This window comes from Myxine glutinosa, chromosome 9 (assembly GCF_964187855.1).
Source record: "Myxine glutinosa chromosome 9, kmMyxGlut1.1, whole genome shotgun sequence".
NCBI classification, from domain to species: domain Eukaryota; kingdom Metazoa; phylum Chordata; class Myxini; order Myxiniformes; family Myxinidae; genus Myxine; species Myxine glutinosa.
The window spans coordinates 130,782,277-130,807,700 of NC_136269.1; the positions used below are offsets into that span (position 1 = coordinate 130,782,277).

Below are 25,424 nucleotides of genomic sequence, written 5' to 3' on the forward strand. Positions count from 1 at the left end.
AAAGAAGTGCAATAATGTAGTTGTTGTTTATTGATATAAAATAATAAAATTATTAAATAGGAAACATAGCGAATATGTATGTTTATTCACTGCAGGGATTTGTATTTAGCTGGAAAAATATAGTGTTATTTTTTTATTTTCACAAAATGACGCCGAGAACGTCTGACGCGATCGCGATCGGAAGTGACGTAATGCTCTTCATCGAGAAGGTGGTGCTTATGCGGACAGTGAGCCGGCGTTTTGCTCTTCCAATCAAAACCTCTTTTACTTTCCGTTTAGCATTTGTCAACGTGGTGGAGATGTCCAAGCGGAAAAGCGCACGAGAGGCGAGTCATGCAGGTAGCTGGTATACCGCTTCAGGTGCGTCTCATTTCTTGTACAGTTCAACTCGAGGGAGGGGACTGGTTGTTGGTTAAAGCAGGCAGGACCGAAAAATAAACAGGTTTCTTTAAGGTATTTGGAGCACATTAGCGACGTAAAAGACCCATTGGATTTGGTAAGTCCGTAAATTATAAATATATTTAATTTTGAAGTCTAGTAAGACGGTTTGAACCTTTAAATCTGTTCCCCATTTGCTCATTTTGTAAGATAATAGACCATCAAAGGCTTCAAGCAAATGCTTCAATCAAACTACATTGGAGAGGTAGGTAGCTAAATTTGGCACTGACGTCAAATCAGATGTGGTTGTCATGGAAATGGCAGACCATCAAAGTTGTCATATTTTCATATTTAAGTTGTCATATTTTGGTAGGTAGCTAAATTTGGCTCTGACGTCAAATCAGATGTGGTTGTCATGGAAATGGCAGACCATATAAGTTTGTCATATTTTCATATTTAAGTTGTCATATTTGGGTAGGTAGCTAAATTTGGCTCTGACGTCAAATCAGATGTGGTTGTCATGGAAATGGCAGAGTAAGTTGTCATATTTTCAGTAGCAATCGTGGTGTCCTCATCAGAACCTGTCATTTGATAACGATTTGATTTGATGCCCCTGGCTTTCCTAATGCCCATGGAATTCACGTTCCGCATGGTGATTCGCAAGTTCCAGGACACGGTGTTTGCTGTTTATACAAGATTTGTTTATGCCATGTGTTTATACTGTTTTCTTTTTATTTTCAGATAATACAAATAATACCTGAAACCAAGATGGCAGACACCTGTCCGTTTACAGTTGAAGAGAGGCCGGTAGCAGTGGTGTGGTACCACAAGAGGAGAAACACAAACAGGACGATGAAACAGGTGCAAGAAGACTTCGAAAGGCAGCACCGTCAAATCAAATCTTCATCTTTTGGGGGGAAAAGGCATTTCTGACTGGAAGTGTATTCGACGGAAAGCGCAGCGGACAACCAAAAATTAGTGATTTGGGAATTAAAAATATTAAAACATCCGTTCTCAGATCTCCGAAAAAAAAATCATTACGGAACCGTTCTGCAGAGTTGGGCGTTTCATATTCATCGTTGCGTTGCACAATGAAAGGAGAACTTCACATAAAACCATATAAACCATTGTCAGATGTAAATTGTCAGATGTAGATCATGAAAACAGGTTGACAGTTTGTGACGGACTGCTGCAGCGCTCCGATACAATTCCTGGAAGATCAAAGGAGTGCTGTTTACCTCAGGACATCTCCATGCAGAGTTCCCTTTTAGAGTGATGCTAATCTACATTATGTTGAATTGCAAGACTATCCACCACATTTTATGGTCTGGACGGGGGTATCTGCCCACCACCTCATTCGTTCTTACCTTTTTTGATGTGTCGGACCAGTTCACTGGTAATTCCCTGTTTGTCGTAAAAGGCGACAAAAAGGGTTGGCGGCAGGAAGGGCATCCGGCCGTAAAACATTGCTTCAAAAAGGGGACCAACAAAAACAACAACAACCACGGTCCCCAAAAAAGGCCAACCCCCGCATCGCGGGGAAAAATGGCCTCTAAAGGTCAACCAGCAGTCATATCTGCATACATTAGAGAATTACCTCCCACCTGAACTTAAACGACGCGGACTAGCCCATGACATTCATTTTCAGCAGGATGGGACACCTGCGCATCATGCATGTGTGATATGAAATTATCGCAATGAAATTTTTCCCAACCATTGGATTGCCAAGTCTTTGCCAACACCTGTGGCCACCGCACAGTCCTGACCTAACCACTTGTGACAAAGCTCTGTGGGGTTATGTCAAAGTTAAGGTTGCAGAACATCACATGGCATTGGTTGATGAACTGAAACGACACGTTCAGGAAGCATTTGGCACCATAAGACATGGTATTTTGGCACCATAACACATGGTATTTTGGCACCATAACACATGGTATTTTGGCAACATAACACATGGTATTTTGGCACCATAACACATGGTATTTTGCATCATTTTTACCACCGCACGTGGAGAAATATTGTCCCGTGACATCGGCGGACGTCAAACGGATGCACTCGATATCTAAGAAAGTACTGTAATTGTTGTATCACTGTAATATGTTATTATTACTCCTGTTATTATGTATTGGTGTTATTACTATAATATGTTATTACTCCTGGGGCTTATGGTTCACCCTGGTAGATTTAATAAACAATCTTGTTTAAGCAGCTAAAACCATGTCCTGGGACTTGTGACTCGCCCAGTAGTTTGCCGATATATTTGTTCTGCATATGACTCGATGTACAAACTCTACCACGAGCTTTTGATTAATATACGAAATACCATCGTAGAAGTAGACTGCAAAGCAGTGTTGTATTGTACTAATTGGGGAGAATAATAACAAGTTGTATTTGGCAAACTAAGCACACGTACATCAATGCAAAGCGTTTCTCCAACGTAGCTCTTTTTATAATAAGAAACACAAAGTGAGGCTTTTGTCTCATCATGCCATTGTCATAATTAACATCAGTATGGCGTACGTGTGGGTGTTGTTGGTTTTATCTCCATTTGTGGGTTTCAGATGGTGGAACAGAATTCTCCCAGGGCTTGATGTATCCAACTTTGTTTGTCGAAGCCAGTTCGTATACCCTTCGACAATAGTTTGTTGAAGAGTATACGAGCTATCGCCGGCACCATGAACAAATTACAAATTCCTGCCCTAACTACTGTTGGGAGAAGGATGGCAACCCACCCAGCATGATGCTTGCCAATGAGCATGATGAAACTGCTTCGGCAGAACCAACGCTCTGTCAGACATGATACTGTATGAGTATGATACTGTACATCGGAGCATTTTGTTTAAATATTATCTATGCTTCCCTCTCTATGGTCATCCAGATCTCTCTCTCTCTCTCTCTTCCATTCTCTCTTAGGTCCACAGTTATCTAATCAATTGGACAGCTGGCTCGCACAGGCCCAACCCAGCCTGCGGCCTGCCCGAGCCGTCATTGCACCGTAAGTCTTTTTTATTTATAGTGATCTAAGGCTAATGGGGGAGCTTGTACATAAATCACATGTATGACAAAGACAGTAGACACCAGTATACGTTAACATGGATAACGAGGAGCTCAATGGATGACTGCTTGTTGTATGGGATTTGAACCTGGGTTCCCTACGTCCTGAGCAAGCGGTTCAGATGGCAACGCTGACACTCATCTGGAAGTATATAATCTCAGGCATTTCATCATTAAGCACGTGTTTATTGTTAAGTCCAGACTAAAAAATGAAGGTAAGTGGGGGAGGAGGGGTATACAGAAGAGGGTAATGGAAGACGAGGGGTGGGGCGAGAGGGGGACCTGCCCATTAGCAGAACACCAACAGAGACTATTTTGATAATGGCCATGCTTGATATTTCTTGTTAGATTTCTGTTAAAAACCAAAGTTGGGTTACATTAATAACTCCTCGATTTTTGTGCATATTTCAGGCATGCCGGTTATACCTACTGTGGGACATGTGCTGCTCATGCTTACAAGCAAGTGGATCCCCTGCATACGTACGTTATCGGGGTTATGGTGCTTGGACTGCAAACTGCATAACCCGCATTTGTTTGTTCACTCAAAGCCTTTTTCAAAGTTTATTCTTCATTCAAAAAGTTTTAAAAACGCCACAGAGAGAAGGAGGATAATACCCAGATACAAACAACAGGCATTTTAAGGCCATTTCCCTGCAAGAGCGGGGGTTAGCCTTGCGGTCCCCATGACGATGTCCATTTTGCCCTATTTTCTGCATCTCCCCTTGTTAACCCCATTGCCCGCATTTCTTCTTCGACCATCATTAGCCAAGTCTTTCTCGGTCTTCCCCGTCCTCTACTTCCGTCTACATTCATTTCCATCACTCTTCTCAACCAGTCACTTTCATCCTTCCTCAACACATGACCAAACCATCTCAACCTTTGACATCCCTCTGACCATTCTCAGAGAGCCTCATCAGCGTCGACGAGTCTGGCATTCCACTCAGGCCAACTGGCACGGTCTTCAAGCAGCCATAAATCATCTGGACTGGTCTCCCATCTCTACCGCCTCTGACATCAACTCATCCTGGGAATTCTTCCAAAGTAAATTGCTCTCTCTCATGCACAGATTTATCCCATCTCGTCTTCAGTTGTCATACCCTTCCTCCCGTCCATGGTACACGGAATCTTGTGGTGAGGCTATTGCCCAGAAACAACTTGCTTTCGTCTCCTGGAAAGCAAATCCAACGGAAGGAAATCTCATTTCCTTTCACAAAGCCCGAAACAAGTGTGTGTCCACCCTTAGGAGAGCCAGGAAACAATATCTCTCCGTTCTCAGGACCGAACTCTCTTATCTGTCTCCCTCTTCCAAATCCTGGTGGCATCTGGTCAAATCTGTTTCTGGTGTTTGTTCCCCCTCCATCCCCTCCCTCACCTCAAATGGCCACACGGCTGACTCCGCACGTGAAAAAGCTGAATGCCTCAACTCTGTGTTTGCCTCTAAATCTTGTGTCCCAAACCCATCCCTCTCTGTACCCACCATACCCAGTCGTACCCAGCTGCTCCTGGACTCTGTGTCCTTTGCTCCTGACAAGGTGGAAAACTTTCTGTCAACCCTCGACTCTGATTCTGCAACTGGACCTGACGGCATCAGCCCACGAGTCCTAAAATCCTGTTCTTCCGCTCTTTCACTCCCTCTCTCTGTTATCTTCACCCTCTCTTTTGCTCAAGGTCATCTTCCATCTGCTTGGAAATCTGCCAACATCACCGCTTTGCACAAAAAAGGTGCAAAAACAGATCCCAGCAACTGCAGACCAATCAGCCTTCTCCCAATTATCAGCAATGTCATGTAATCCATCATTGCTTCAGATATGAAATCTTTCCTCTTCTCCAATGGCTTGATCTCTGATCATCAATTTGGTTTCAGACCTGGTCACTTTACTCTGGACATGCTGCTTCTGCTTTCTCAACAATGGATGGAGGTCCTCAATGCCAAAGAGGAAATTAGAGCAGTCTCCCTTGACATATCATGTGCCTTCGATACGGTCTGGCACCCCGCTCTGCTCACCAAATTCTCCTCTTTTGGTATCCATGGAAATCTCCACGCATGGCTGGCGGACTTCCTCTCTAGTCGTAGTCAATGTGTGGCCCTGAATTGGTTTCTCTCATCTCCTCTTCCTGTTCAGGCTGGAGTTCCCCAAGGCAGTGTTCTGGGCCCTGTGCTTTTTCTGGTCTTCATCAATGATCTCTCTGACTCTCTTGAGAATCCTCTCTATCTCTTTGCTGATGACTCTACTCTCTGTCGCTCCATTCTTCATCCCTCAGATCGGTAGTCTGCAGTCTCCTCACTCTCTGCAGACCTGGACAAAATCACAGTCTGGGCAAACAAGTGGAACATGTCTTTCAATCCTGACAAATCTCACACTCTTATGATGTCTCTCCGAAAAGATCGACTGGACAACCCTCCTATCTACTTTCTCAACAATCCTCTCCAAGAAGTTCTGTCGCTCAAGCTTTTGGGTCTCACTATCTGCCATGATCTTTCTTGGGAAAACCACATTTCCAAGCTGGCCTGCAAAGCCAGTCGCCGACTGGGCATCCTCCGTCGTGCGAAGTCCTTCCTAGGCACACCTGAGCTCCTCACCACATACAAGGCTTTCATCCGCAGCTCAATGGAATACTGCTCTCCCCTCTGGGCTGGTGCTCCTGCCTCACACCTAGCTCGTCTTCACGCTGTTGAAACCAAAGCATTCAGAATCATTGGAATCTCCCGCGATGAAGCTAACTCCAAGGGCCTCTCACTCACTCACCGCAGGAAGGTTGGTGGTCTTTCCGTCTTCTACCGACTCCTCTCTGGCCTTGCCCCCCCAGCTCTCTCTGGGCTCTGTCCCACAAATATTCCTACAGGTCGCACAAGATCTGCCTGCAACCCTCTTATGGTTAAACTGCCAAAATCAAAACTCTCTGCTCACCTTCACTCCTTCATTCCTCTTTTCTCCCGCCTCTGGAACAAACTCCCTCACTCTCTTCAATCCCATTCCATCCTCCAGGTCTTTAAAACAGCTGTTCACCACCATCTCTTATCTTCCCCCATCCAAAACCTTGATCTTTTCTACCCCCGCTAATTTCACCCCAATTCCACTTTTTTGAAATACCAACTTCTGTCCTGGAAGTCCTTGGTGTCCTTGTGCTTTATACTTCTCCCGCCCTCCCCCCCCCTTCCCACGCCTCCTTCCCCCAAGCCCTCTCCCTTCCACACATCTCCCTGCTCTCAAATGTTGTGTTTGTGTGCTTCCCCTTCTCTCCCCATCTTGTCTTCCGCTCCCTCTTTTTATATATTTTGTTTTTGTCTGGTTGATTTGTTTGTGAAGTAAATGTTAGCTCTTTCACGAGCCTCGATTCAGTGTACAAAAAACCCCCCACCCCCCCCAAAAAACCTGTTTCTCTTCACAGCATCAATCACAGGCTCTATTCCCATCATTTTTCGCAATTCATCATTTGTCTTCCTCTCTCTCAACGACACTCCGCACATCCATCGAACCATTCGCATTTCCACCCTTTCCAACCTTTGTTGCTGCTCTATGTTCATTACCCATGTCTCGCTCCCATAAATCATAACACTTCTCACACATGCAGCATACACCTTTCCCTTCAGCTTCAACGACACTCCCCTCCTCGTCAGCACGCCACTCAGTTCCCGAAACTTCTTCCATGCACATCTTACTCGAGCAACCGTTGCCGAGTCTGATCCACCTTCTCCATTCAGCATGTCTCCTAGGTAACAAAATGTTTTCACACCTTCCAGCTTCACGCCGTCAACAAGATCCAACTCAACATTTCCTCCATCTGCAGCTCCCTCTGTGCACACCTTACACTTGAATGTAGCTGCCACACTGGTTAATGACCCTCTCAAACCACGACATTTTTGATGAACCCACTCAGCGCACATTGTACATTGAATGGAATTCACTCCGACACCCTTCCTGCACACAGCACACGGCCACTTCCCAGTTCTTTCCACCTCACCACATGCTTTACCACTTGCCATCACCTTCGTTTTTCCGATATTCACCTTCAGACCTTTTGTCTCCATACATTCCTTCCACTTGTTCATCTTATCCTTCAGTCCATCCATACTTTCTGCAATCAACACCAGATCATCTGCATACAACAACTCCCACGGTAAACCCTCCTTTCCGTTCTGAGCCAGCTCCTCAATCACAGCTACAAATAGTAGTGGACTTGGTACCGACCCCTGATGCACTCCCACCTTCACCTCAAACTCACCATTGTTCCCGTCCTTCATCCTTACATCTGTGCGCGCTCTTTTGTACATTGCCATCACTACTCTGATCAACCATTCCTCCACTCCTAACTTCCTCAATGCCCATGTCACTACTTCACGTGGAACCCTATCGAATGCTTTCTCCAGATCAACAAACCCAAGAAACAACTTCTTCCTCTTCTCCATGTACTTCTCCTGCAACTGCCTCACATTAAAAAGCACGTCTATCGTTCCTCTTCCTGGCATAAATCAAAACTGCATTTCGTCAATCTTCACTCTCTTCCTTATCCTCCTCTCCAACACCCTTTCCAATACCTTCATTCCATGCTCCAATAACATTATCGCTCGGTACGAGCCACCCTCCAGGGGGTCACCTTTCCCCTTGTATAGAGGGACAAGGGTACTCGGTTCCCAATCCACTGGAATGCGGCCTTCTTTCACCACCAGATTACAGATCTCTGTCATTCTCTTCACACCCCAATTTCCCGCTGCCTTCAACATATCTCCCACAACTCCCGTCGGCCCTCCCGCTTTTCTACTCTTCATTGCTTTTATCGCTTCCTCAACTTCCTTCTCGGTTATCTTCTCTGCCGGTCCTAAAACTGGGTTACTCTCTATGTTGCCATCCCATTCATTCTCTGCATTCAACAGTATTTCCATATATCTCTTCCATCTTCCTTTAATTCCATCTGGGTCCACAACGATTTGTCCCACTTCATCCTTCAAGCAACTCACCCCCATCACATCACACCTCTCTTTCGCTATCTGCTTTGCAATCCTGAATACCGCTCTCTGACCCTCTTCCAAATCCAAGCGTTCTCCAAACATTTTCCTACATGCCTCCGGCGCCTTTGCTACCTCTTTCTTTGCAGCCTTCTTGGCTGCCTTATAACTTTCACGCTCTGCCTTTTCTGCCCCCATACCCTTCACCTTCTGCCACTCCTTGAACTTCTTCCTCTTCTCGTCAATCTGCTTTCCAACTTCATCATCCCACCACCATGATTCCGAGTGCCTCGGTGGTCCTTTTGTCCATCCACATACCTCACCAACGGCTCCCAACAGACTATCTTTCATTGACATCCAACCACTTTCAAGCTCAACCACATCATCCTCTACCCGACTCAGCCTCTCTTTTAATGCCTCCCTTACTGTCACCTGTTTCAACCTCCACACCTTCATTCTCGGTAGGTACTTCACCTGACGAGCTCTCCGCGCACCTTTCACCCTTATGTCGCAGACAACCAAGTGGTGCTGTGAAACAGCCTCCTCCCCCGGGATCACCTTTGTGTCCGGGTGGAGCCCCCTATCTCGCCTACGCACCATCAGGTAGTCGACGGTTGTCGTCGACTCACCTGACGTGTATGTAACAAGCTTATTATTCTCTTTCTGGAACTGAGTATTACAAATCAACAAATCAGCAAACTCCAAAATCCTTTCACCTTCTCCATTTCTCACACCATATCCTTAACCCCCATGAACTCCCTCAAAACCGTCCATACTCCTTCCCACATGTCCATTTAGGTCTCCTCCTACCACAACAACTTCCTCATCTTTCACGTGTTCCATCAGCTTTTCTATCGCACACCAGAACGTGTCCTCCTCTTCATTGATCCGACCAACCTGCGTCGCATATCCCGAGATGACGTTCACCAAGAGCTTTCCAATCATCATTTTCACCATCATCAACCTTTCACTCACTCTAGTCACACTCACCACACTGTCTACAAACTCCTCAGAAAACAGGACACCAACACCATTCACGCCTTCTGGGCACCCTTGCCACACAAACTTGTATTTCTGTCCCTGCCTACCCTTCACCATTCTCACACCACTTCCCTTCCATCTCGTCTCCTGCACACAACATATGTCCACTCTTCTTCTGACCAATACTTCCACCACTTCTCCTGATCTCCCTGTCATTGTCCCTACGTTCTATGTCCCAAACCTCAGAAACCGATCTCCACGTCGGGCATCAGACTTTTCGTCGTCATAAATGGAGTGGTTTCCACCCTTGCTTCGATCGGGTTTCCCACCTTGAGTTTTGACGAGAGGGAGTGGGGTCCCCCACGGGGTACTTCGGGCTGTACCCTGCCCATATGTAGTTGTAATTGTCATTGTAAAAAAATACCCAGATACAGTGGCGTAATGATTATAACATCCTCTCTGCGTCTGAGGTCGGTGGTTCAAACCTTGGTCGAGTCATACCAAAGACTAAAAATGGTACGTGCTGCTTCCTTGCTTGGCACTCAGCATTTAAAGGATGAAGCAACCATAGGTTGGTAATAATAGCGCAGGCTTTGATGGACCTAATGGCCTCCTCCTGCATCAAAGTTCCTTTTAAGGGCACTCGTATTATAATAATCCGATCCTTTGAAAGATGTTCAGTATTCCTCAAGCTTGGGATATACTAGGACAACACAAGCCACACAGAGACAAAGACTTTCTCTCTCACAGCACACTGCAAACAATACCTATATCCTATATACTTATAAAACATCATAACAAACGTACCTCACCAGCCTCTGCTATCAATCGACGGCCCTGATCTCATTCTTTGTCTCGGCCTTTTACCCTCGATACGACTGTCAGGGCGGGCTAAGAGTGATATATATACATGAATGTGCATGCGGTACCCACATGTGAATGCATATTGTACAAACAGTACTCCAGACTATCGAGAACATCAAGGAACCAAGAAGTCAATACCATTTCTCCAGGCCTCTCTGGCCTAGCTTCTACTACATTCGGAAGTTAACCAATTTGAAAGTATAACTATTCTTGGCAGTACCCAGGAAGGCAGTAAGACTAAAGCAATAGACCTATTAGGATAGGAAGTCTGCCTATTCCCAGGCCTGTGTAGTAGTGGAATGGTACCCAAGGAAAAGTGACAGCAAGGACCCATAAGGTTTATCTTGTATTGTGCAGAAATGTTCTGCATGAATAAACAATGCAGTTGTCTCAAGATTCACTGGTGGAGGTAATGCTCTTCAAAATCATAATAAAATGTTAAAACGTCTGAGTTGCGGTAAGCACCCAACTTACACCGCCATCAAATGATTTGCACTGCAATGCAGTATATACTGAAAGTAGATGTGAAATTGGTGTTAAGCTGCATTCCTCATTTTTGGTGTTTGTTTTTGCTTCCTATCGTTGCCTGGTCTGTGCAGCAAGCATGTGTTCATCCTTGGACCATCACATCACGTACACCTAAATGGGTGTGCTCTTTCCTCTGCCTGTATCTACAAAACGCCCTTGTACGACCTCAACATAGACCAGCAGAGTAAGGGTGTTGTCCGTGTGCATAAACATCCTCTTTAATCATTCCACTGCTTGGCATGAATGTGAGTAATGTTTCCATCCTGTTGATTGTGCTTTCACTCCCGAATCCTAAGGAAGATAGTGTTTGGGGATTGATGCGTGCGGAAGCACCGCTCAACAGCAAGGGATGGAAAGATGTTAAAAGCTGTGATTGCAAGGCTTTCCTGGGAAATCTAAGTTTGCATATAATCGAGACCGGAATAGCATGGATTTTTCCTTAAACGTGTGGTGCAAGTATAAAGTTATAGTAATTTATCTTTGCCACTCTCTTACAGGTGTAGAACTGCCCCGGTTGGCATGGGGAGGAATCGCACCCTTTAAGCCACTATTCCTGCTTTCATTGGCATCTGTTGTTCCTTACTCTGTCGGTATACCCTGTGTAGGTTTACAGTTTTCATCAGTTTTATCTACCGGACGTGCATTTAACTAGCGACGCGATGGTTCTTGGGCAGTTTACGCAGAACTTTGGCAGACAGGCTTGTTTGAACGCATGAGCATCGAAGTGGATGAAGAAGAACACAGCATCGAGATGCACCTCCCTTTTGTGGCCAAAGTCATGGAGAGGTAAGCACGATCTTCAAGCCTAGCCTATGACCTAGTTTATTAATCAGGTTGATCACCTCTTTAATTATCCGCACGCTTTTTGAAAAAAAAAAAACGGGGGGAAATTGTAATGGTCTCAGTCTGTCCGTCCGTCCATCCGTCACGCTATCTCCTCAAATGCTTATGCAGAAATGCGCCAAACTTGGTAGTTATGACCCCCACATGGCAAGAAGGTGTTAGAGCAGTATCATTTTTTGCTCCATCCCATAGGGCCCCTGAGCACGGTCAAAAGGTCAAATACCAAAACGTGTAATTACGAGCCCATTTTTAAATGAAACTTTGTATATACAATCAGCATTGGTGGATGCATCAAATATATAACGACCTTTTGGATTTGACCCCCAGTTCATGCCCCACCAGTTCATGCCCAGGTGGAGTCATAGGGTCACGGGGGTCAAAACAATATATTTAACTCAGAATTTGATATTAGGTCATTCCTGGTGGAACTTTGTGCCATCTTTCAACTTTGCTTTCAAAGGGAAGCGTGGTGATTTGCAATGGTGCGCCATCGACTTTGCTCTAGTTACTTCTGTAATGAGCATTTGTGGTGCATAATTATATCGGTGACCAGAATCAGCTTTTTCCGGCCATATGAAGTAGATGCCTGGTTAATATGATGCTTTGTTGTAAGAAGCATATACCGTAAAACTTCGACTATAACGCGCACTTTTTTACCCAATAATATTTTTAAAGTTAAAGGTGCGTACTATACACAGGTCTAATTTTTTGTAAGTTTTTTTTTTCAGATTGAAACGATCGTCGAGGACGTCTTCAAAAACGGAAGTGGCAATACTCAAAGAACAACCACAAAGAATAGCTGAATGTTTAATACAGAATATATAATCTGTAAGTTCACAATCATGAAGTAAAGTATTCAGTATCTGACTCGTCCGTCTCATTGAAGGGATGAAGAAGCTCCTCCAGATTTGCACCTTCTATGTCATTGTCCAGGTAGAGACTGTGCCACTTCATAAAACGATCTCCCCGTCCAGGTGACGCCTTGAAGGTGACCATGTTTGTCAGCGTCTTCGCAAGCATGACGGCTTTCACACGCACCTCCGAAATGCTGACGTCACCGCCTTGTTGCCGACGATCCGTGACCCAATCGAGCAGTTTGGCCTCGAGCTCGGGATGGGCGGCCGCATGACTCCGTTCGGCCATTTTGCTTCGTGGGAGCGACTGCAGACGTTTCTACTGTCGTCTCCATAGTCTGATGTTCACCTCAGATATTCCATCGAATTCCCGCCCTGCACCTCTGTTGCCGCGATCTTCAGCGTATCGACCAACGTTGAGTTTTTGAGCCGTGGTGTATTATCGTCGTCGAGAACTCATGGGTAATTACGGTAAGAAAACTAGTGGAAATAGAAGTCGCTGGTAAATCTTATGAACAACTGAATGAAGCTGTTAAAGAACACTTGGGTTTTATAACAAAAAATATAGCCAATTATCAGCAACTTGAGTACCACGTGATTGTCGGCCGACAATAGGCTTCCGGTTGTTTCATTGGATTGCTATCCGACTTCCGCCGTTTATTTAATATGCGCTGCTATGTTTAAACTTTGCGCAATCACAACTGAACATCGTGATTCATACTATTTAGGACTGTTGTCAATTTAGTTCCTTGACCGATATTCTTTTCACCGTGATTCGCCGCTCTGTTCAACTATTACGAAATCCTGGCCGACAGTCGTGGTTGAGATGGACCTCGCCATTTTTGACAGATGTAATAACATGTTTTACGTCGATATTTTTCATTTGAGTGCTGAAATGGGGGTGCGTATTATATATAGGTCTATAGATTTTTACACCGCGACAAAAGTCCAAGTTGGGGATGCGCGTTATGTACAGGGGCGCGTTTTGTCGAAGTTTTACGGTAGTCAACTCTTACTCAAGCTACACAAGTTCATCGTATGGTCAAAAGTAACTTGCAGCGTTTCTCCTTTTGCAGCCGTCGAGACGATTTCACAATCGTGCCCATCCTTGTCGGGTCTCTAAATGACTCCAGGGAAAAAGAATATGGCAAGTTATTTAGCAAGTACCTCAATGATCCAAGCAATCTGTTTGTCATCTCTTCAGACTTCTGTCACTGGGGTATGTGTTCCTCTTGTTTAAAAAAAATAAATTGAAATGGACATGGTGGTGGCATAGCTGAGAGGGCAATTGGACTGGCACTGAATGTTGTGGGTTCAAATACAGATGGGAGTTGCAGTGTTAAGTGATTCTCTAATAATTAAATTTATATATGTGGGGAAATTACAAGCCCCGACGAGGAATCGAACCCAGGTCCTCTGGTGAACCGTACCCGTGCTCTGCCATCTGGGCGAGCCATGTAATTTTCCCACATATATCAATTTAATTGTCTATAATCATGTTCATTAATGTAATTGATTCTCGAAGAGTCTGGAAAGAGTTTTGGTCTCTATTAGTTTGTCAGTTTAAAGGAAGCCAGCTGGTTAGCGATTGACCTTCACGAATGCTGTGTTTTTCCTGCACTGGTTGTGATCCCAGCCTTCACTTGCGGGTTAACTTTTCAATGCCCTTAGAGCAACTTGCCAAGTACACTAAAACGATACATATATGAAAAGGTTCGTGCTGCTCAAGTCCCCCTTGACCGAACATGCACTAAATTGTCACGTCCATGATGGTCCCGAATTCTGATAAGGGAACTTTGTCTTCTGCCTCAGGACACCGCTTCCGGTACACGTACTATGATGAAACGCAAGGAGAAATCTACAACTCCGTCAAGCATCTCGACAGGATGGTAAAGACATTGCATCGTTTTGACACCATCACATCAGTGGTTGCCTGTGTTAGCATTATGAGAGGCACGTTGTCAACATTTGGTTCCGTCCTCACTGCAGTTTACTTTTTTTGTGTTCTTCCACAATGACTGAGTTGTTGTTTAAATTGTGCATGTAACAAGGGGTGTGTATTCTGCTGTTTTACCTTTTAATTGATCGAGACAGTCGCACAGCGAGGCGACTAGGGGATGAGAGCACTCCGCATCCGCCTGGATAATCTGGGCACATGAACTGGGAAATTCGCCTGACAGGAGGGGCCGAGCAAGCTGACACAGGCAGTTAGTTTTTGTAGAGCCTTAATGTGCGAACTCGAAGCCATCCAACTTAATGAAATGATTAAACAATTATCTATATGCTATGGAGTCCCCGGCAGATGACCACCCAAGTTCTCATTTACAAACGGAGGATTAATGAGGTGTGGAGGAAGAAGTGGACATTGCCGCTAATGCAGCCCAATAAAATATTGTCACGTCTGGGCACCCGTTAATACAGAAACTTCAGCGCCAAGACCTTTAGTCTCGGGACATGGCCCAAACGTTCTTTTATTTCACTGTGTTTAATCAATTATGACTTTACCATTCCCCAACTCCAAGGATCATTCAATTGGACTGAAATTGATGGCGAAGCATACAAAAAGCAGACAGATGGCTGAAAACGTCTTACCTTTTAAAGGATTTATTACCCAGTGGTCGCGAAGTGAAAAGCGGGGTTAAGCGATCGGTTGCGTCCGTACATAGGTATGTCCTACATCCGTGTCTGCATTTTGAAAATTCTTTTTCTTGGCAATCATTCGTCCGATTGACACAAAATTTTCAGCGCGTCCTGTATAATTTTTTGTGACTTATGACGTCATCGGTCACGTGGTACGGGTACCATCTTGGAAAAACGTTGCACCTCTATCTCCAAAACCACTCAATGGAAAAATTGAAACGTGGCTCATTGTCAAGTACTCCCCATGGGAAATAAGATACGTTAATGATTATGTCATTGGTGCCTTATTTATGACGTCATAATTCGACAAGTACAATGCTGGATCCGATCTGTATGAATTTTTTTTTTTTTTGTACGAGCAAGACCACGGTAGTTCTTGATTATTCCACCAAATGAAATGTATTTTTTTTTTAAGGAACATCATGAAACTAGAACGACACTCTTCAACGTCACGTTGTCGACTGATATGCCTCCACCCACATCATTACATCATTACAATACTTGTACCAAGTTTGATTTAAATCCATTCAGCTGTTCTCAAGTTATCACATTTCTACCTCTGACCTTTGGCCTTTGACCTTGGGACCCTACAATCTAATCATTTAATCTTTACCTCATTATACATACCTGCACCAAGTTTGACTAAGATCCCTTCAGCCTTTCTCAAGTTATTGCGGTAACGAAAACCTATGATGGACGAACGGACAGACAACCTGAAAACGTAATGCCTCCGGCAACTTTGTCGGCGGAGGCATAAAAAGAAGGGGCATTACTAAAATGTGACACGCACGAGTAAAGTCCATTGGTCTGATGGAATTTTGGTTGAAGAGATCGAGCATGCCGCTGTCTTGAAACGACTCTGAATGAGGCATGCACGTATTTTCATTACCCTGCGCACGCAAAGTGGAAAATGGGGTTAAGCAATTGGTTCACTTCTGTCTATCTGTCTACAAATGGCAGTTTATGATCGAGAAACAACTTCATTTCACTTGAATGTTATATTTTGAAAACAAATTGGAGCATGAATCGGAAAACATACCTGCAGTTTAGCAGTACTTTGGCTCTGAATTCGTCCCGATCATGCATAAGCAGAGAGGAAACCTACGGTTTTTAAGTACATTTAATCGCTAACATAACATGTTTAATAAGGTGATGTATAAGACTGCATCAACAGGGGCAAACTTCCAGCTTTTTCTACGAACTTTAAAATCTTTATTTCATGTCGATTTAATGATACACTTGAACATTGTAGAACACAAATCGCCTTTTTGGCACTTTCAAAAACCTTCCGTTTAGCTGTACTTGGACAAAATGTTACGGCATTTTACGTCATCTCGACCAATCAAACTTGCCGCTCACAGACCACGCCCATGTCTTGGTTTCTCAAGACGGCACAGACTAATGTATTTTATGAACTCTAATTTAACTTGTGATACCAAGGATGGCTACACAGTGAAATCATGGCTTTCCTTTTTGAGCACAAACGTTTTCTTCGGTTAATTTGTCCACAGCTATGACTTTCATCTATCTATAATTCCAGTAATCTCTGTGTGTATGTATGTATGTATGTATGTATGTATGTATGTCTGTATGTCTGTGACCGCTGTTTCTCGACAACCACGGGTTCGATATACTTGAAACTTGCCAGGTATATTGCTGGGGACCCGAGGATGTGCCTTTTCAAGGTTTCATATTAATCGGACAAGTAGTTACCGAGCTATGTCCAAAAAACGATTCAACCAATCAGAGAGCAGCGAGCTATCACGTGTGCCGAACGTGCCGAACAGACTCTGCCTCGGACGGCACATTTGAGAGCGTATTCATTTATTTCACGTTGGCAAACTATGTTGCCGCTATGTTGGCGTTAAACTATGTTTTAAAACTAATTAAAACTAATTTGCGATTCTTTCGCTTTCCTGCGCGTTTGTGCACGTTATGGCGATTTCTTTACCAAACTCCGCAAGCCGTTCGCTTTGGACCAAACCATTTCATGTAAATAGAGGGGGGGGATTGTCACCGTACTCGCAAGCCGTTCGCTTTGGACCAAACCATTTCATGTAAATAGAGGGGGGGGGATATAATTTTAGATATCTATCTATAATTCCAGTAATCTCTGTGTGTGTGTGTGTGTGTGTGTGTGTGTGTGTGTGTGTGTCTGTGTGTCTGTGTGTGTGTTTGTTTGTTTGTCTGTGACCGCTGTTTCTCGACAACCACGGGTCCGATATACTTGAAACTTGCCAGGTATATTGCTGGGGACCCGAGGATGTGCCTTTTCAAGGTTTGAAATTAATCGGACAAGTAGTTACCGAGCTATGTCCAAAAAACGATTCAACCAATCAGAGAGCAGCGAGCTATCACGTGTGCCGAACGTGGCGAACAGACTCTGCCTCGGACGGCACATTTGAGAGCGTATTCATTTATTTCACGTTGGCAAACTATGTTGGCGTTAAACTATGTTTTAAAACTAATTAAAACTAATTTGCGATTCTTTCGCTTTCCTGCGCGTTTGTGCACGCTATGGCGATTTCTTTACCAAACTCCGCAAGCCATTCGCTTTGGACCAAACCATTTCATGTAAATAGAGGGGGGGGATTGTCACCGTACTCGCAAGCCGTTCGCTTTGGACCAAACCATTTCATGTAAATAGAGGGGGGGGATTGTCTCCGTACTCGCAAGCCGTTCGCTTTGGACCAAACCATTTCATGTAAATAGAGGGGGGGGATATAATTTTAGATATATATATAGTACGGGCATGCCCTAGTATATATAGTACGGGCATGCCCTAGTCCTTATAATTTGGATTAAAACAATTTATTGCTCATTATTTCCGACTTATTTGTCATTTCTTAAAGGAAAGTGAACCACGTTGACCAATTGCAGCCGCATATAGTGAACATGAATTGACACGGCCAAGCTCAATGGGGTCGTCATAATTACTGCAATAATTATTATTGCAATAACGAAATGTATACATGATATATTTTGGGTTTGGTGCTTCCAAGAGACTGTATGTAGAACTACAATGGCACTCGGTGGAGAGCATACCTCCACCAGGCTGAATAGTTTACGTTTTGTATCCACTGATAGGCCAGATATGGATCCAGACTTGAAACAAAATCTAATCGGCTTGTTCCTGTCACGTTACCAACTCATCCACCTACTTTTGTCATAATCCGTCCACAACTTTTTGAAATATCATGCTAAATATCGTTTTGGTCCCTTCTCTCAATGGTGAAGAATCACTTGAAAAATAAAAAAATTATCGTATCCGGATCTGAATTCAGATCTTCACCAAAATCAAATTGATTCATCCTTGTCACACATCCAACCTCTCCACCAGGTTTCGTCTGAATATGTCCATAACCTTTTGAGATATCCTGTTCACAGACAAACAGACAGACAGACAGGGGTGAAATTATAACCTCCATCCACCTTCACTGACGGAATAATGAAGAACTACCGTAGTTTTGCTATTGAAGGCTTGTGTCGATCTGCGTCAGCGGAAAGGTAGAACAATGGATGAAATCAACAGGACTTTGATTGACTCAGGTATGCTAACTGCCGTGGGAAGTGAGAAACTGCCGTTTCGGCAGAAGAGAATTAATCAACAAAAGCACATTGGAGCAAAAGAGCATTTTAGACGTTAACTTTTTTTTTTTTTCTTTTTGGATACAAGATCGAGGCTCGTGAAAGAGCTAACATTAATCACACAAAAAGTCAAACCAACACACAAAAGACAAAATAAGGGGAGCGGTAGACAAGATGGGGAGAGACGGGGAAGGACACAAACACAACATTTGAAGGCAAGGACATCGAGAGAACTGTTGGAGGTTGGAGGGAGAAGGGCTCGGGGGGGGGGGGGGGTGGGGGGGGGTTAGGTGGGAGAGGTATAAAACATATAACCACTGCAAGGACTTCCAGGAAAGAAGTTGGAATTTCGAAAAAGTGTATCTGGGGTGAAAATTAGCAGGGGTAGAAAAGATCAAAGTTTTGGATGGGGGAAGATAAGAGATGGTGGTGAACAGCTGTTTTAAAGACCTGGAGGGAGGAGTGGGATAGTAGGGAGTGGGGGAGTTTGTTCCAGAGGCGGGAGAAAAGGGGAATGAAAGAGTGAAGGTGAGCAGAGAGCCTAGATTTTGGCAGTTTAACCATAAGAGGGTTGCTGGCAGATGTGCGACCTGTAGGAATATTTGGGGGACAGAGCACAGAGAGAGCTGGGGGAGCAAGGCCGGAGAGGAGTCGGTAGAAGACAGAAAGACCACCAAACCTGCCTGCGGTGAGTGAGTGAACCCAGAGGGGGGAACAGTATTCCATTGAGCTTCTTCGTCAGAGCAAAATAGTTAACGCCAGAAACGTCGGCTTCTCCTTGCTTCTCATGGCGGTCAGCATACCTCATAAACGTGCTATTAGATTTCTTCCATGCATGATATGGTTTTGCTTTATGATGAAATGACACTGTTGTAATGCAGAAATGCTTTTGATTATGATTTTATTTTTTTAGGGAATGGATCTCATTGAGCAACTTGACCCTGTGGCCTTCAGCAACTACTTGAAAAAGTATCGCAACACAATATGTGGCCGACATCCCATTGGCGTCCTGTTAAATGTAAGCTGTTTGTGTGGGAAGTTGTCACGGTGAACGAAAGGTGCTGCTGTGTGGTGTGCATCCCATGATCGCAGTACCAAAATAGATTATGTGGGGTAACTAATTATTACAGGGGGTCTCTGCTACATGTCTTCCCGTTATCTGTCGTTTTGCATACAACTCCATAAGTTACTTAAGAACATTTTAATTATACATCCAACAATTTACCACACTAACGTCCGTTGGATGGAAGACAAGTTACCAGCCGTCCCACTGCACAATGCTTTGTGTACCAGCCTCCCAGCGTTCCACACCACAATGCACTGCATCCTCTCCTTATCGGACTCTATCTCATGCTGTGCATTGATAAACTCCGCATACTGTACTGTGTTTTTATCTCTGTGTACTTTACCACAGTAATTGCTGAGGCAGTGGTAAACAAAGTCTTAACAAACTAGAACGGCACTCTTCGACGTCACGACGTCAACTGATATGCCTCCGTCCACATTATTGCATCATTATAATACTTGTATCAAGTTTGATTTAAATCCATTCAGCTGTGCCCAAGTTAGCACATTTTTACCTGACATGACCTTTGACCTCGGGACCCCAAAATCTAATCAGTTCATCTTTACATCATTATACATACCTGTACCAAGTTTGAATTAGATCACTTCAGCTGTTATCAAGTTATAGACCGATTACAGACTTTGACCTTTGAAATCTTGGCCCCAAAATCTAATCAGTTCATCGTTACATCATTATACATACCTGTACCAAGTTTGAATTAGATCACTTCAGCTGTTCTCAAGTTATAGACCTATTACAGACTTTGACCTTTGATCTCTTGACCTTAAAATCTAACCGGTTCATCTCCACATCATTGTACATAAGTATACCAAAATTGGTCAGAATCCCTTCACTGGTTCATAAGTTATCACGGTAACAGTATTTTTTATTTTTTTTGTACACAGAATCGAGGCACGTGTAAGAGCTAACACATTGAACATGAAAACATGCACAGACACATAAAACATGCAATGAAGGGCGCGGGATACAAGAGGGGGAGAGAGGGAAGCACACAAGCACAACAACAGAAGAGAACAGGGATGTCGGTAGATCTGTGAAAGGGGTAGGGCTGGGGAGGTGGGAGGGGTGAACACTTCCAGGAATTTCAGGAAAGAAGTTGTGGATTTAAAGAGGTGGATGTGGGGTGTTTTAACGGGGGTAGAAAAGATCAAGGTTTTGGATGGGGGAAGATAAGAGATGGTGCTGAACAGCTGTTTTAAAGACTTGGAGGGAGGAGAGGGATTGAAGAGAGTGGGAGTTTGTTCCAGAGGTGGGAGAAAATAGGAATGAAGGAGTGAAGGTGAATAGAGAGTCTTGATTTTGGCAGTTTCACCAGAAGATGGTTGCTGGCAGATCTTGTGCGTCTTGCAGGAATATTTGGGGGACAGAGCACAGACAGAACGGGGAGCAAGGCCGAAGAGGAGTCGGTAGAAGACAGAAAGACCACCTACCTGCCTGCGGAAAGAGAGAGAAAAGCCCTCAGAATCAGCTTCATCATGGGAGATTCCAATGATTCTGAATGCTTTGGTTTCAACAGCGTGAAGCGGAGCTAGGTGTGAGGCAGGAGCACCAGCCCAGAGGGGGGAACAGTATTCCATTGAGCTGCGGATGAAAGCCTTGTATGTGGTGAGGAGCTCAGGTGTGCCAAGGAAGGACTTCGCACGACGGAGGATGCCCAGTCGGCGACTGGCTTTGGAGGCCAGCTTGGAAATGTGGTTTTCCCAGGAAAGATCATGGCAGATAGTGAGACCCAAAAGCGTGAGTGACAGAACTTCTTCAAGAGGATTGTTCAGAAAGTCGATGGGAGGGTTGTCCAGATGGTCTTTTCGGAGAGACATCGTGAGAGTGTCCTCGGAGAGGCTGCTGCCTGCTGACCTGAGGGTTGGGATAAGGAGCGGCAGAAAGTAGAGTCATCACCAAAGAGATAAAGAGGATTTTCCAGAGAGTCGGAGAGATCATCAATGAAGACAAGAAAAAGCACAGGGCCCAGAACACTGCCTTGAGGACCTCCAGCCTGAACAGGAAGGGGAGAAGAGAGAATTCCATTCAAGGCCACACGGTGACTGCGACCATAAAGGAAGACTGTAAGCCATGCATGGAGGTTTCCATGGATACCATACGAGGAGAGTTTGGTGAGCTGTGTGGGGTGCCACACCGTAGCAAAGGCACAAGATATGTCAAGGGAGACAGCTCTGATTTCCTGTTTGGCATTGAGGACCACCATCCATTGTTGAGACAGCAGAAGCAGCATGTTCAGAGTAGAGTGACCTGGTCTGAATCCAAATTGATGATCCGAGATCATGCCATTGGAGAAGAGGAAGGATTTGATGTCAAAAGCAATGATCGATTCCATGACCTTGCTGATTATTCGGAGCAGGCTGATTGGTCTGTAGTTGCAAGGATCTGTTTTTGCACCTTTCTTGTGTAAAGCGGTAATGTTGGCTGATTTCCAAGCAGATGGCAGATGACCTTGAGCAAAAGAGAGGGTGAAGAGAATTGAGAGAGGCTGTGAAAGTGCGGCAGAGCAGGATTTTAGGACCCGTGGGCTGATGCCGCCTGGTCCAGTTGCAGAATCATAGTTGAGGCTTGACAGAAACTTCTCCATCTTGTCAGGAGAGAAGGACACAGAGTCCAGGAGAAGCTGGGTTCGACTGGGTGAGGTGGGTGCAGAGAGATATGGGTTTGGGACGCAATATTTTGAGGCAAACACAGAGTTGAGGCATTCAGCTTTTTCACGTGCGGAGTCAGCTGTGTAGCCATTTGAGCTAAGGGAAGGGATGGAGGGGGAACAAACACCAGAAACAGATTGGACCAGACGCCAGAACTTCTTCCAGAACGTGTTGTAATAAACCACTGAATAAAACACTGCAGGGGAAAGTTTAAACATATTTCAATAATATCTAAACAAAACCATGAAAAACAATCTGGGAAAAGTCCCTGAAGTGAGGACGTGGTTTTGAGAAAGAAGGAGAAAGGGTTTAATGAGTATGGAGGAAACTAGAGTTGGAAAGGAGAGTATCGGCTGGAGAGGAGGAAGATAAAGGAGGCTGGGCGAGACAACAAGCATGTGTCCGCTTGGAAAGAAGGAAATAATAAAGGATTTGTTTTAAAATTTGAAACGTTAGACAAAGAGTAAGATGTTTGCGGGAGGTAGGGGGCGAAAAGAAAATCTAAGAAACAAGCAATACAGCGAAGGAAAGAACTTTTATTCCCAAAATACCGACCAGGGGAGGGATCCTCGAGAGACCAGGCCGCGCACGAGGTACGACACAGAAAACGATTAATTACACACAAGTTTGCACGAATTACAAAACCAAAACTAACTAGAAACACACAATAACACATCCACAATAAAATAACCAGTGGAAATTTGGCAAAGACACAAATGGGAAAATACTTAAACTTTGATGCCATGGAGAGCTCGAAGTACGCTTCCTTGCCCGAGGAACCGGAAGCGGAACAACTTATTTTTACCTTTATTATTTAACAACGGAACAACGTATTTCTATGTAACATGACCTCTGGCCTTTGGCCTGCTGATCCCAAGATCTAATCAGTTTATATTTACCTAATTATACATACCTGTACCATGTTTGACTAAGATGCCTTTAGCCGTTCTCAAGTTATCACGGTAACGTAAACCTATGACGGACGGACGGACGGATGGACGGGCGGACAACCTGAAAACATAATGCCTCCGGTGACTTTGTCGTCTGAGCATCATAAAAAGGTGAGCTTACACGTAAGTGGAAACACAGCAGCCGATATCACTCAGTATTTGGTTTGCCGACGACGACTGTTCGAACTATTTTAAAGAACGCCAACGAGGGCTGTGCAGACGGCATGGCGTGACGCGCATTTTAGCCATGCCGTTCGTGTAACATGGCCCGTGCTGCCGTCACGCCCGAAGTCAGAACGATAGTACTACCCTGAGCGGTTGCTGTCTACAACCTACTACCTAAAAAAAAAGTCATAGCATGAGTGTCCGGTACCGCAGCACGAGTGCTTGTGCTGGTACAAAGGCTGGAGCCCGGGTCAATGGGGGAAACCTTGCGGACTTGTGGGAAGGATATTTTAGAGTAATTATAAGGACTGATGCAGCCAGCTAGACAGACGATTACAGATTTTCAAGTTGTAAGACCGCTAAGTTATCATTTTAAAATAGTGGTAAGAAAGATATGGTAAGAAAGATAAAAAGGTGTGCATATTTGATGCCAAACTAAGGTGTATTGACCGCATCAAAATCTGCGCTCATTAAGGGGAACTACGGGGGTGTTTTGACCCCCACCCCTCCTCAAAATAGTTATTTGCTTTCTTCTCCGAAACTACACACACAATTTCAATGAAACTTCACCACAACCTTCATCGCCCATGCTGTACCAACATTTGTTCACGGCATTAAAAAATATCAGGGTATGCGGGGGGTTTGAATGACTGTTGCTCCTGATCCAGGTGAGCTTGAGGACCTGCGGTCCTATTTTATTCCTGTTTTGTGTGTTTCATATGTATTTTTTGAGTGCTCAGCTTGTTGATTGTGTTATTTAAGACGTAAACAGTGTTTGATCGCATCCCCCATTAATTACGCTTATTCTTATGCGGAAAAATTCCTCGCTATCCGTCGTTTCAACTTTTCTGGAACACATCTTGGATGTATAGCGAGGACCTCAGGACCCCCTGTATGATTGAAGTTCATCTGATGTTTATGACCCACTCCCAGGCTGCTACAGAATTGAAGAATATTGGCGTGGCCATGTCCTTCACCTTTCTGAACTACACACAATCGAGTCATTGCCGAAAGCTGCAGGACAGCTCGGTTAGTTACGCGGCCGGTGCGCTGCTGGTGCCATAAACTCTGGCCGGACACGCACCAGCTGATGCACACTGCGTGTGAACATGTTTACTGTGGTCTTGCCGGCGAGCAAGCGTGCAAACAGGGGGCCTTAGCCTAAAGCTTTTTTTCTTTCTTCTTCTTCTTTACTCCCTCTCATTCAGTCCATTTCGATGGAATTGCTTTGTCGGTAGTGTTAATCCAAAGTATTGTAATTGCATACCTTCATGGCTTGCGAGTTCCGGATTAATTTCTCGCTTTGGTGACACCATTCAGAAATATTTGTATGGCATATTTATTGATGATGGGGGCACATGGCATATCAAAAAAAAATCCATATCGACTTCTGCACAGAAAAAAGTAACTTTGCTTATTCGACTCCTCGTGTCGTTTCCGGCATTTGAAGTGAATTTCAAACACAGTTATATTCAGGAGTCACTGGTGTCCTCCTGCAGTACAGGTGGAAGGGAAATGGAGGGTTGCTGTACGCTCGTGCATGGAAGATGAAGGAGTGTGTGAGGTGGAGGTAGGTACGTGTGTGTGCAGAATTCCGGAGAATTCCGAATTCCGGAGCACACGTTTGCCACTTTAGCTGTTTGAAAACTTGACATGCTCGATAATCATCATTATTCGTTTTCAATGCCAGTCTTTAACATGCGGTAAAAATGGAGGGAATTTATCGAGGTCATTGGTATTATTTTATCTCCTAACTTTTGTTTTATGGTCACATTAAAAAAAAAAAATTACAAATCAGTCGCAGGTTCCGAAGCCATTGCCGAATTGGCAATCAAACTTGATGGGGCATTTTGTTGTGCTTGCATTTTATGTACATTACAATAAAGTTATTGTAATTAT

At 44.4% G+C, this 25,424-nt stretch overlaps 1 protein-coding gene across 1 annotated transcript; it reads left to right on the forward strand.

Annotated features, from left to right (window-relative positions):
* The first annotated feature begins 185 nt into the window (after window positions 1-185).
* LOC137434928 (protein MEMO1) lies at window positions 186-25,424 on the forward strand. Its single transcript, XM_068128168.2, has 9 exons — window positions 186-360; window positions 3,292-3,373; window positions 3,844-3,912; window positions 10,822-10,934; window positions 11,425-11,536; window positions 13,524-13,666; window positions 14,260-14,336; window positions 19,589-19,693; window positions 24,459-25,424. Exons 1-9 carry the CDS (start codon window positions 192-194, stop codon window positions 24,588-24,590), a joined length of 1,002 nt encoding a protein of 333 aa, XP_067984269.2. The 5' UTR covers window positions 186-191; the 3' UTR covers window positions 24,591-25,424.

What these genes read in the sequence shown, in the direction of transcription:
- LOC137434928 (XM_068128168.2), top strand. Translation starts at nt 192, where the DNA reads ATGCTCTTCATCGAGAAGGTGGTGCTTATGCGGACAGTGAGCCGGCGT. An exon ending in TCAAGCATCTCGACAGGATG is followed by an intron (nt 14,337 to 19,588) that starts GTAAAGACATTG and finishes TTATTTTTTTAG; the next exon opens with GGAATGGATCTCATTGAGCA. An exon ending in CCATTGGCGTCCTGTTAAAT is followed by an intron (nt 19,694 to 24,458) that starts GTAAGCTGTTTG and finishes ACCCACTCCCAG; the next exon opens with GCTGCTACAGAATTGAAGAA.